We start from the raw sequence: 14,358 nt of genomic DNA, 5'->3' as shown, positions 1-14,358 counted from the left end.
GACATACCGCGAAATTCAGGCAACTTTAGACATTGGCATGAGTCATATACAAATAATCTTGCATGAACAATTAGGTGTAAAAAAGTTGTTTTCCCGATGGATACCGCATTCGCCCTGTGAAGAGCAAAAAGCGGCTCGCGTTACTTGGTGCGTCAGAACTCTCGAAAGATTCCACGCAGGATCCTCAAATGCTGTATACAACATTGTATCAGGTGACGAATCCTGGATATACGCGTACGAACCCGAAACAAAAAACCAGTCACGAGTTTGGGTGTTCGAAAATGAGTTAAAGCCAACAAAAATTGTTCGTTCACGGAGTGTTGCAAAAAAAATGGTGGCCACGTTTGTCTCCAAAACCGGCCATGTTACGACTATTCCTCTTGAGGGACAAAGAACGGTTAATGCAGAATGGTATGCTAGCATTTGTTTGCCACAGGTCGTTTCTGAACTCCGTAAAGAGAACTGCAACCGTCGCATCATCCTCCATCACGACAATGCGAGTTCTCACACCGCACACAGAACAAAAGAGTTTTTAGAGCAAGAAAACATAGAATTATTAGACCATCCGTCGTACAGCCCCGACCTAAGCTCTAATGATTTCTATACTTTCCCTAAAATAAAGAATAAATTGCGTGGACAGAGATTTTCATCACCTGAAGAAGCTGTGGACGCCTACAAAACGGCCATTTTGGAGACCCCAACTTCCGAATGGAATGGTTGCTTTAATGATTGGTTCCATCGTATGGAAAAATGTGTCAAATTTCGCGGAGAATACTTCGAAAAGCAATAAATACATTTTTAAATAGTAATGCTGTGTCACTTCGTTAATTCCCGAAATTTTCAGTGCCGCCTATGTAACCCCTCCCGCCGCCTGAGTGATATGTTAAAAAATAGATCCCATTACGTGCCTCTATATAAATTCATCAAAAATACAGTGGAGGAATTATAATAAACCGAATAAAATACTTAAGACTTGGCCTAAAAGTCTAGATAACAGGCCATAAACTCAAAAAAAAAAAAAATATAACAAAACTCATTTCTTACCTGCAAAGATGAGAACATCATCAGATTGACGTTCCTACTGGACAGGACCGAGTCCTCGGGACACGGGACGGTGTTGAATGATAGAGACCTCGAAAAATACTCCACTTGTTTATTCTATAAGAAATTTATTTATTTTATTTTTATTTATTCATTTATTAGGCACTGAATACACATCACAAGCTAAAAAGATATATAAAAATAACAACAAGTAAAAAAAACTGGCTTGCAACATAAGGCATGTGCGCACGCCTAATCAAGACAAATGTGCTGAATTTGTACACAATGGTCCTTACGTAACTTCTAATGTAAGGAAATAATATTACTCACAATATTCTATGGTATATATGTAACTAACTATACTTGAGACCTTAGAACTTATATCTCAAGGTGGGTGACGCATTTACTTTGTGGATGTCTATGGGCTCCAGTAATCACTTAACACCAGGTGGGCTGTGAACTCGTCCACCCATCAAAGCAATAAAAAATATTAATAAAAAAAAAACATTAAACAATTACACTACTTAACCTACTATTAATAAAAATACATTATTTCTTTTCTTTACAGGTGGTAGGACCTCTTGTGGGCCCGCACGGGTAGGTACCACTACCCCGCCTATTTCTGCCGTGAAGCAGTAATACGTTTCGGTTTGAAAGGCGGAGTAGCCGTTGTACTGTTAAAAGCGAGACCTTAGAACTCATATCTCAAGATGGGTGGCGGCATTTCCGTTATAAATGTCAATGGGCTCCGGTAACCACTTAGCATCAAGTGGGCTGTGAGCTCATCCACCCATCTATGCAATAAAAATATTTTTTTTTTGTTTAGTAGAAAATACCCTAATATGTTTAAAGTATTTATTACTCACATGATACCTCTCGTTATCATTTTTGGCGAAGCCCATTTCACAACCTAATATCGATAAGCTCTGTAAACTATGCGCGTGTTTCAATATAAGACTCTCGGTTATTATCCTGAAAAAAAAAATATGTAGTGGCCAAAGCTCAGCAACTCGATAAAAGAAAAAAAAATCATACACTATTTTGAATTCAAATTTATTAAAATTGTTTTTCTATTTTTTAGTTGGACTTTCTATAAAAGCGTATTTTGTTGGTTTTTTTAAAACTATTATTTATTTTTCATTTTTTAGTTGAATTTCAATGTTTTTTTATCTTTTTTTTATTTTGATTTGTCATCATAATAAGTGAACCAAATTTCGAATTGAACCGACGTTTTGAAGGGGGTCAAAATCATGTTCTTCAAAGATTCCGTTACAAACATACATACGTCTGAAGCTAACAAAAGCGTATTAAAGAGCGACACCGAACAGAGACAAACGTACATTTCTGTACGATTTAGCTTGCGAGAGAGCGAGACAGAATACTGTCTGAGGGTTTTACTTCTGCTATTCATACGTAGTTCGTTCGTAGTAGTATCGTTCGTTTTTATGGCGACGTCTATATAATTATTTTTTTTAACATTTAAAGTACGGTACCTCTTTTGCATTCAATACTTAAGAATACCTTGAATTATCGCAGCTTAATTATTGTATCGTATTTCCTACGATTCACTACCTCAAACCTCTCATTCTGGGACTGCAAGCTCAACTATCAGAAAGTAAATATCACCATCTTTTTTGAGACTCAAAGTCAAAGACACAATGTCAATATGAATTTGAAATATTCAGGACGACACACACATTCAAAAGAATCAGTATTGCTAATCCGTCCTAGCTCAAAAGTTCTAGTGAGCCTAATCTTGAGCACAATTTACACAGAGTGACCAGTTTAAGTGTGTATCTTCTATACTATTAAATAAATCTAGTGGTTTTTACGGATGTTCCGTTATAACTAATGAACCATGCATCCGATTGACTTGAAACTTGGTATCCATGTAGAAAATACATGTACTTAATGGATAGGCTAATATTAATTGGAGTGTTGAACTCCCTACACCAGTTGCGGGGTCGTTAATGATGAGAATCTTTGTGGGGGTGAGAGATAGTAAAATTAATTTTAAATGCCTAGCGAAGCGGGCGGGTACAGCTATTTACAAGTATTTTTATAAGACTATCATAGAAACGATGAGTGGTCACCGATGGTCATCAGGAATTCAAACGAATCCAAGGCCTTCCTGTGAAACCATACTAACGTTACTATTAAGATTATTATAAAAAACATCGCAATCATACCTTTTCAATTTTACAATGGGCATTTTGTTGACACGCACGTAACTGGGCCCGACGAACGTTAGTTCCGTTAATTTCACAGAATCGAAATATCTGAAACGAAAAACGTAACAATTTGAAAATATATCTTAACTATATAGGACAATTATTAACACGTTGATTGCAGGACCATTTTTGTAAGACTTTCAGCCAGTACGTTTGAGGTCTTTTCGAAGCAAGATCGGACTTATTTGCAGTGCGTATGGGACATGATAAGCCTCACAAAGGACCGTTTTTTTAATATAAATAAATAAATAAATAAAAATATTTTACTAACAATCACGCCACGTTAACTGGTCCCGTGCTAAGTTCGTAAAGAACTTGTGTTACAAGTACCAGATAACGGAAATAAATATAATATTTTTATTATACACATACATATATTTAATATAGACCCATAACCCTGGAAAGACATTTATATTTATCATACAAATATCTTCCCTTGGCGGGATTCGAACCCGCGACCCCCTTGTGTAGTGACCATGTCACTTACCACTACACCAGACGGCCGTTTATATGACTCATAATATAACTCATATAATATGACTCATGCCCATAGAAACCTGGACACGGTCGCCTCATATTTCGAGCGTTAGAACACGAGTATGACTGCCGCATCAGAGGACAGTTGCGTATGGGGCTTTTTAAACCGCACAACGCATTCAATGTGTTAACCGCCTAATTTAGTTAGTAGCACTGTTGGACATAGGTCTCTTCTGAGACACTCCACGCGACCCGATACACAAACGAGTGCATGAGTACATACACATCACTACATAGTATAAAACAAAGTCGCTTTCTCTGTCTCTATATCCCTATGTATGCTTAAATCTTTAAAACTACGCAACGGATTTTGATGCGGTTTTTTTAATAGATAGAGTGATTGAAGAGGAAGGTTTATATGTACAATAACATCCATTAAATAGTGGAGAAATCAATAATAAATTACAGTTTCCGAAGCGAAGCGAGGGCGGGTCGCTAGTAAGGGTATAGAGTAGTTTTCGAACACGACATCAACTCGTAAACGCCACCCTTACAGCCTGGCCACGGGGATCGGCGGTGCGAACAGCGAAGCGGTGGGCGAGGCGACCATTCGCGCAGCACCGTTTGCAGGCCACGGGTACTCACGTTCGCCGCCGCGACTAGTAAGGAAGTCCGACAGCGAAATGTCTATATCGAAATTATCTCGATATTGCTTACAAATTAATAGTTTTTTGGTTCAGGACCTATTATTTGGAAAAGATTGTGAAGTACATGATTTGAATAAGAATCGGAGTATATCTATAGATGGAGAATTCCACAAGAAGTACGAGAAATACTTTGGGTGGCTAGACTTCCAAATAGCTGGTCTAGCTATTCTATTTCAGCTATATATTTTTTTTATGGCTTAGATGGGTGGATGAACTCACAGTCCACCTTGTGTTAAGTGGTTACTGAAGCCCATAGACATCCACAACGTAAATGCGCCACCCACCTTGAGATATAAGTTCTAAGGTCTCAAGTATAGTTACAATGGCTGCCCCACCCTTCAAACCGAAACGCATTACTACTTCACGGCAGAAACAGGCAGGGTGGTGGTACCCACCCGCGCGGACTCACAAGAGGTCCTACCCCCAGTAATTACGCAAATTGTAATTTTGAGGGTTTCATTTTTATTACACGATGTTATTCCTTCACCGTGGAAATCAATCGTGAACATTAAAATTTGTTGAGTACGTATTTCATTATAAAAATTGGTACCCGCCTGATATTCGACTACCGGTGCATCGCTCAACACCGGACGTCTTATCCGTTCGGCCACGACGAGTTTAAACATATAAAAAAAAAATTCATAAAAAATATAAAAATTTCGGCGTTCATTTTTCGCGGCGAAAACAACTAAACTCATTTAATCACTGCACTATTCGCCGCGACTACCGCTCGACTCCGTGGCTTGCGCCGTCCTTATTCATGCATTTGTTTTGCTCGCCCGCCGCATCGTAAGTCGCCCGCGCGATTCGCTCGGTACATTCCGCCGGTCGCTTCGCCGGTCGCCGGTGCGCGTGGCTTGTTAGGTACATTTCTATGCTCTTATTTTAGTCGCTAGACGCTTCGCCGTTCGCACCGCGCGAATATTCGTATCGGCGAATGTCCCGTGGCCAGGCTGTTAGCTTGAGAGATGCAGTTGAAAGTCTCGATTGGGTAGGAGACAGACCTCGCGTTTAATCTACAGGCTCTCTGAAGAATTATTATTACCCATATTACGTTATTGAATCAACAATTAAAATCACTTTTGGCAATAGTACATATTGCGCTTGTAAGCCCTAATGGAACATTACATTTGTAATGTGCTGTGTTTTTAGGATGAATTAAAGATTTCTTTTTTTGGGAATTGTATTGCTGTCTCACACTATAAACTCATACTAACTCAAATCTCAAACTATAATAAATTACAGTTCCCTAAGCGAAGCGAGGGTGGGTCGCTAGTACATACATAAATCCCAACAAATTACTAGAACTTGTATTCAAGTACATCATAATAATAAGCTAACCCAGCGATTACGTCAACGCTGACATAACGGTGACGTACAAATAATCTAATTTGTCGAACAAATCTTTGAGAAACAAAAATTCGTTCACAATCGTCACAGATAATTTTGTAAAGAAACGAAAGCGTCCGATTCAATATCGATAAAACATTAAATCGATTAAAAATTCCGTAAATTATTACGTAAATATAGAAAAGGCACGTGCAGTAAAATATTCACACAACGACATTATAATATATTATTATGTGCATAATAACAAACTTGCGCAATACGAATACAGATATAGAATTTTAACGAGACCTAAAAAGATACATGAGGCATAAGCTTTATTTGTTCATTTTGTTATGCTTGATGTTTTGTTGGTTTTATTTATAGAAATTTCACTAGCGCACGCTGATCGTAAGTAAGATAATAGTCTATTGTGTACTCTAATATTCTACACTAATTACCTCCATTACTTTCAAAGATTTACAATGTGGAATAAGTAAACAAATCTCGATGGAAGTTAGACATGTCATAGTTATCGAAATACAGTCCTATCCTAAGGGAAAAATTAATTCCAGAACTGATAAGATGTCGTAAGAATATTTCAGGAAAAGAACTGTATATGAACGCACGTTTCAAATTGTTCTTCTACCTTTGTAAAATGGAATAATAAAAACTATTTTATACTGAAATAAGTAGATACAAAATATATTAATTTCAAAATATCTAGTTGGCGGAAATTATTAAGAAATTGATGCGGTTTTTAAGTTTAGTAATCTCTTTTTAACTGATTTCAAAAAAGGAGGAGGTTCTCAATTCGACTGTATGTTGGTTTTTTTTGTTTGTTACCTCACAACTTTTGTCTGGGTGAAACGATATTTTTTTATTAGAAAGCGGACGCTTCCCGTGTGGTAACATTTCAATTTAGTCCAGTTCTGATAATTGGTATTCATGAGAAAACCATATATACCTAAGTCTTAAATTTGCATTACGTACGTGCGCGACAAATAGATGAATAACTCAATATCACGTCAACCGATTTCGATGATTATTGTTTTTAGTGTATATTAATTTGTTTTGGAATATCTTTGTTTTTCTATTTGAAGTCGGTTTTTGTTAAAGCATGTCTATTTACAATTACTAGAGGTCCCACAGTAGTCGAAATTCGACTATAATTAATTGGAATTGTAAGTTTGTACACATACTATAGTCACAAATTTCGCCAAGGCTACACTATAAAATAATATTAATAATCAAAAACAATATTTAATCTATTCTCAATTTGACCACAGACGTCAAGAACAAAAGTTTGACAATAAATAGTATGCATGCGTGTGTGCGTCAAATACATGGTATGTGGTGTGTGTAACGTTTATCTTTATTGATTTAAAGTATCTTTTATGCATTATTTAAAAAAAAAAATTTGCATTGTGCACTTCTTCTCTATATTCTGTATAAGTGTAGAAAATTTCATACTCCTCCGTCCGCGCAATTTTCGTAAAAATGGATACAAAGTTTTTGCTTCACGTATTAATATAAAATATAGATAACCTACATCCATGTCACGATGTGTTACTTAAAAACAATTCCACAAATGAATATAATCATTACTGTTTGTCGCAATGTTCGTTTACAATATCATCAAGTACGAATGAACAAACAAACTAATTGTACACACAATTATTTATTGTATTACATTGTCCGTATATAACATGATTACGACACGTAATACAATCGCAATAAATCCACAGAAACGACATTACCACATTTAACATTTTAACAGCCGTCTGGTGTAGTGGTAAGTGACATGGTCACTACACAAGGGGGTCGCGGGTTCGAATCCCGCCAAGGGAAGATATTTGTATGATAAATCTAAATGTCTTTTCCAGGGTTATGGATGTATATTAAATATATGTATGTGTATAATAAAAATCTTATATTTATTTCCGTTATCTGGCACCTGTAACACAAGTTCTTTACGAACTTAGCACGGGCCCAGTTAATGTGGCGTGATTGTTAGTAAAAATTTTTTTTTTTTATCAGTTCGTTAGTATTGAAGCATTGATATTATTATATTTATTGCTTAGGTGGGTGGTCGAGTTCACAGCCCACTTGGTGTTACGTGGTTACTGGAGCCCATAGACATCTACAACGTAAATCTATCTACACCTTGAGATATAAGTTCTAAGATCTCAGTATAGTTACAACGGCTGCCCTACTCTTCAGACCGAAACGCATTACTGCTTAACGGCAGAAATAGGCAGGGTGGTGGTACCTACCCGCGCGGACTCACAAGAGGTCCTATCACCAGTACGCAAATTATAATTTTGCAGGTTTGCTTATTAATACTCGATGTTATTCCTTCACTGTGAAAATCAATCTTGAATATTTGTTAAGTGCGTATTTCATTAGAAAAATTGGTAACCGCCTCACAGTGGGTCGATACTATGATTTTAGTGACTTAGGCACCAACTTTGTTATTTTACATTTTTCTTTATGTAGATAGATAGAGCTCGTTAATCTAAATAATAATTGTTTTGGGCAAAAATGAAAAAAACTTTATAGTTTGGTCAGAAAAATGTGTTTTGTGATTTTTTTGTATGGAGCGGGTCACATTAAATTAAATTCCTGCTAAGTACCGCGAGGTCCCGCTTTGAAACTTTATTTTCCTTACACCTTGTCTAGTCTACTATCATTTGATGCTATGAACATGTGCATAAAGTTGCAACTCTGCCAAATAAATGGATCGAAAAAAATGAAAAAATACATAGAATAAAAACCTTTATTTTTTTTTTCGTAAGTGCTTTTAAGTTAAATTTGATATGGATTAGTAAGTAAAAGCACGTAATGATACCCATAATTACATAATACCTAACAACAATAAATTTAGTAGGTCTCTAATTAAGCAATCTCTCTAAGTTTTGTATATTTTGTTTCACCATTCGATCTTTAGGCCAGAAGACAAAAGAAGATTGTGTAAAATATCCTCATTAGTCGACGTTCTACTTATTTTTCTAAAATAACAACTCTCTGTATATTTCCAAAAATCTTTATTGAGAGCTTCCGCTGCCTCTTCCGAGAGCTTACCTATTCGAATGGCACCAAAGTTCTTCATTATTGTATATCACCGCCATGAGCCAACAATTTATGGATACTGAAAGGCATAATATAATACCAGGGATATAAATTAACATACAATTCTGCAGTATATCTACAAAATTCGGAAAAATTGGAAAGGTCCACGCGCTCTCCAGATGCAACAGTCTGAAGAATCACGTGAAACCTCTCTATTCAATCTTTACGTATTCCTGTTATGCGGGCTGTTCCTTCTACATCCCTGAAAAATCTTCTGGCAGTATTGTCATCATTGGTTGTTCCTACTTCTTGCTTGAAAACATCTATAAATAAACCGCATTCCTTTTTAAACGCTTACTGTATAGCGCTCTTTCTGATTGATATTTTTTCTTTGTCATCCCCCCCTGTAACCCCATTTCTTGAAGTCCAAACGATAAGACGAAAACAAAAAAGTGTCATAAAAAAATAATCTCACAGGAAACCACGTACGATGAAAAAATTGTGAAGTAATAAAATTATATTTACCGATATGAAGTAAGCACTCCATGCATCTTATCCAGGCATGTAAAGATGGCATTCCATACTGGAATATTTCTTCATTATTTTCTCTTTGACAAGCAAGTGACTCCAAAAACTCTGACGGTTTTGCTTTGCAAATATCACAGATAGCAGAAAATGTTTCTAACAAATATGAGGTTATTTTGCCGTCTATCATCGTCATGTGCAATTGATGCTTCACTTCAACTTGTTTGATTTTTGATGGCTGAAGTCATTCTATTTCTTCTGTTATGCTAGCTTTTATAATTGCCACTGTTGACTGCGTTTCTTTTGTAAATTTAAACATTATTGGACGGCAATAAAAAGTTGATTAGGGTAGATCGTTTTCCCAAGCAACTGTTCCATCAAATGTCTGAAGCCTTATAAGAACTAGACTGACCATGAAAATAGATGAATCATCAAACTCTGTTTCAGTTTTCTGTTTATAATTACTTTGACCTGGGGCTCTATCAAAGCCTATTTGCTTATAAGCAGTAGCTCTCTTGCTGGGTCGTAATCACATCTAAGAGCCTATATAGCGCCAAGTTTAGTAATGCTTGCATTTTAATAGCAGCTCCTTCTTCAGTAATAATTATCTCGTCTTTCCCTGGATAACATTTGGTTTTTCCTTGCTTAATTTTATATTAAGAAGGGTATAAATCAGACCCATTTTCACTTGCTGCTTCTCTTAGGTTTATATACTGCCACTTACTTAATTTAAGTGAAACTAATAGTGCCTTATCGGGAGAATATGTACTACTTTTCACTTTACTTGTACTTAAACACTCCTTAACTTTTTCTAGATCTTCGGGGTGATTTGACAAGTGGTTAATTATTTCTCCTACATCTTCATTTCCAGTGTTTCTCAAACTAGCAATTGTAGTAGCTTTCATTTCATCCGGGGATAACGAAAGCGATTGGTAAATTTGTTCAATGCGTCTTCGTTTTTGCCTGGATCCCAATTCTTCAAAAGGTTTCGAGGTGTAAAAGTAGATGTCGAGGCTTCTGTAGTACATTTGAGGGTGGTACATTTTCAACATCTTCAGTAGTAGAAATCTCGAGTCTTTCCTGTACAGTGTTGATAGCTTCAGGTATCATTCCTACGGGCCAGTTTATTGCACCTTCTAACCAATCACATTTTTTCTTATAAACTGTGCTAACATGCGACTACTTCGTTTTTATATTGCACTTATATTTGAACAAAAGTGCGTATAGAATTTTTGGAGCTCAATACTTCGGTCACGTTTATTTGATTTTGTAGGAATTGAAAGAGTTTTTTATTATCAGACAGCGACTGTAGTTGCTCTCTTAAAATCATAAATAATTCTAAATTGTTAACAAAATTATTCATTATAACGGAAAAAGGAAGATCACAACGACAATCACGAGATGTTAGTAGTAGTTAGTAGTAGTACGAATAAACGAACACTAGTTAGTATATAATAAACATGGTCACTTTATACTTCCAGAGACAAACAAATATTTACTATATTTTCTACTACCCAGTAATGGTTGCTTAACTAGTTATCCTCATTAAATAATGTTAACTATCCTAATAATTAGAGAGATTGCTTAATTAGAGACCTACTAAATGTATTGTTGTTAGGTATTGTGTAATTATGGGTATCATTACGTGCTTTTACTTACTAATCCATATCAAATTTAACTTAAAAGCAATTACGAAAAAAAATATAAAGGTTTTTATTCTATGTATTTATTAATTTTTTTCGATCCATTTATTTGGCAGAGTTGCAACTTTATGCACATGTTCATAGCATCAAATGATAGTAGACTAGACAAGGTGTAAGGAAAATAAAGTTTCAAAGCGGGACCTCGCAGTACTTAGCAGGAATTTAATTTAATGTGACCCGCTCCATACAAAAAAATCACAAAACACATTTTTCTGACCAAACTATAAAGTTTTTGTCATTTTTGCCTAAAACAATTATTATTTAGATTAACGAGCTCTATCTATCTACATAAAGAAAAATGTAAAAAAACAAAGTTGGTGCCTAAGTCACTAAAATCATAGTATCGACCCACTGTGCGCCTGCGGGATTCGAACACCGGTGTATTGTTCGATACGAATGCACCGGGCGCCTTATACTTTAAGCCACGTCGACTTTATATACTTTATCTACATAATACCTTTAATACTTTATGTACATAACACCATCATTATACGATTGGCGGTAGGACCTCTTGTGAGTCCTAGGCGCGCGGGTAGGTACCACCACCCCGCCTATTTCTGCCGTGAAGCAGTAATGCGTTTCGGTTTGAACGGCGGGGCAGCCGTTGTAACTATACTGAGACTTTAGAACTTATATCTCAAGGTGGGTGGCGCATTTACGTCGTAAATGTTTATGGGCTCCAGTAACCACTTAACACCAGGTGGGCTGTGAGCTCGTCCACCCATCTAAGCAATAAAAATAAAAAAAATGCTAGAGTAATTTCAAATAGTTATATTCAATTTATTCTTTGGGCAGAAAGATTATTATAATCCTAATACAACGTTGGGATTGTTATTAAAAAGATAAGATGTTATTTTGACAAGAAAAAAAAGGGCTTATAATATTTACGGATGAGATCCAGCAAAAACATATCACGAGAAAGAAAATAATATTGATATACAACCTGGCATCACAAATAAAAAGAAATCAATATGTTTACATAAACATCCTCTTCTCTGAATGCTTTGGTTACAAAACGTTAATGTAACGTGAGCCGCATGAGATTATTTATCGGCTCAAAAACGCACGACAGCATAGTTCATCTATACATGTAAATAAAATTAGAGTGTCTGTTTGTAATATTGAAATAACCGCTTTTTACCACATGCATATGAATATATATACGGTACATACACCAAAATTACATTTTTTACAATTTTTGTCTGCCTGCCTGTCTGTCTGTTTGTTCCGGCTAACCTCTGGAACGGCTGGACCGACTTTGATGAGACTTTCACTAATAGGTAGCTGATGATTTTAGAAGTAACATAGGCTACTTTTTTTAGAATAGCTTCGCCCCGCGGCGTCACCCGCAGTTATTGTCGTACCGCGCGCAACATGGCGGGCTTCGCCTATCAATAATAAAATTTAATGTTTCCGAAGCGAAGCGAGGGCGGATCGCTAGTACAAAATAAAAACGGATGTGGATATTCCGAGAACCCATCTCGGCTATAGCTCCCTATCCGATAATGTTCTCCGTAATAATTTGAAACTTAACACAGTCGCTGACATTACAGTTTCTTGTTAATGTTAATTGATATTGTTAATCGTAGATGGAGGTAGAATTGTTTCTACAAATCGGTGCACTTGCGCATTTAATGAGATTAATACTGTAATATATATATTTTTTAAGTTTTATTGTGTTCGTATGACGCTACCAGGTTCTTAAAGTTCTGTATTCTATAACATTACCTATAAAGCTGTGGGGATTTAATTTACATTATATTTTCCGCTTCTTTTACTATGATACCAGTAATCAACAAACAAAACAGCAAAAAAAATTTTGTCGAGAAACCGTAGCACTTGGGAAAATCCACAAGCTTCAAACCAGACAATGAGATAAAAAAAAAACAAGTAAAACCGATATAAAAAAGGGCTTTTTTATTGCTTAGATTGGTGGACGAGCTCACAGCCCACCTGGTGTTGAGTGGTTACTGGAGCCCATAGACATCACGCAAATGCGCCACCCACCTTGAAATATAAGTTCTAAGGTCTCAAGTATAGTTACAACGGCTGCCCCACCCTTCAAACCGAAACGCATTACTGCTTCACAGCAGAAATAGGTAGGGTGGTGGTACCCACTCGCGCGGACACACAAGGGGTCCTGCCACCAGTAAAGAAAACAAGTAAAACCGAAATAAATAAAAGTTCAGATTTATTAGATATTTACTTTAAATGAAAACTACAATAAAATTAATATCATCCGACAATTACTGACATTCATTTATCAATAAATGAGAAACGTACAATCGAAGACTGTCTGAAACAATGTAGTGAAACGTCGAACTTTCTAGACATGCTGATAGTCGACACTACCCGGCACCGTCGCGTCGTCCGCGACCTCGCCATACTTACGTTTTGACATTTGAATTTCCGTTAACATTATTTTGTTATATAACATTCGATAGGCCAGTGATTCTCAAATTTTTATAAAAACCATTGAGGGATCTATTGAGAGAAACTAAATTGAAGGTTCAATGGCTAAGTTGCTGTTTTACTCTTAGTAAGACTTTTCGGTGTCGGTGCATCTAACTAACTAAACTACTCAAAACAAAATAGGGCCCACCATGTTTTTTAAGTGAATTTTACAGATTCTTCTTTTTTTCAGTTTTTATGATTAGGAATGAATAAATTAAGGATTTTGAAAGTGTGTAAACATTAACAAGAGTAAGTTTTGCCAATTTTATGGAATTTAATCAAAATTTACAGTTTTTAGGAAAGTTGACAGAAATTATTGATTTAAGTAAAGTTTGATTTTGATTTTTCTTATTGAGTAAATCAATGAGTTTGATGGTGCTTAATAGCGAGTAGGTCCTCCTCTGTTCCGTATGCACTCTCTGACCCTATCTGGGACACTTTCAATCAAGTGGGTGATGTTTTCCTCGGGTATTCGCCCCCAACACAATTTTAAGGCGTTTATGAGCTCTTGCCGATTAGTCACATTACTGAAGTTCGATTTGAGGCTTTTTTTCAGTTGGTTCCATAAATGTTCAATGGAGTTAAGATCGGGACTCATGACCGGCCACGGTAAAACCGTAATATTGGCCTCAGAGAAAGCTCTCTGGGTTGTTCGCGCTGTATGTGGGCGAGCATTGTCTTGCATAAAGACGAAGTTTTAGCCCACTCTTTGTGAAAATGGGATGACATGGAGCCGAATTATTCGATCGACATACCGGGAGGCAGTTATGGGGCCTTCTTCCAGAATTACCACCTCAGTTTTACCGAGCAAGCTTATTCCAG

General features: G+C 36.3%; 1 protein-coding gene and 1 long non-coding RNA gene across 2 annotated transcripts in view; both read right to left on the bottom strand.

Annotated features, from left to right (window-relative positions):
- LOC114251643 (uncharacterized) overlaps positions 1-14,358 on the bottom strand; it is a 34,669-nt gene that overhangs the window by 13,883 nt on the left and 6,428 nt on the right. Inside the window, exons 4-6 of the mRNA XM_089739106.1 lie at positions 3,231-3,320; positions 1,908-2,013; positions 1,045-1,158 (exon numbers count right to left, since the gene is read on the bottom strand). Of these exons, the coding sequence (XP_089595232.1) occupies positions 1,045-1,158; positions 1,908-2,013; positions 3,231-3,320 (310 nt within the window). The remainder of the gene's footprint in view (positions 1-1,044; positions 1,159-1,907; positions 2,014-3,230; positions 3,321-14,358) is intronic.
- LOC149499701 (uncharacterized) lies at positions 8,260-9,910 on the bottom strand. The gene is made up of 2 exons (XR_016325556.1): positions 9,380-9,910; positions 8,260-8,933 (listed from the first exon to the last, which is right to left on the bottom strand). It is a non-coding gene; the product is annotated as an uncharacterized LOC149499701 (long non-coding RNA).

The sequence above is a fragment of the Bombyx mandarina genome, chromosome 28 (genome assembly GCF_030267445.1).
Source record: "Bombyx mandarina strain Sakado chromosome 28, ASM3026744v2".
Classification (NCBI taxonomy): domain Eukaryota; kingdom Metazoa; phylum Arthropoda; class Insecta; order Lepidoptera; family Bombycidae; genus Bombyx; species Bombyx mandarina.
The sequence above is the reverse complement of the archived record's forward strand: the minus strand, read 5'-3'. Positions and strand labels throughout refer to the sequence as shown.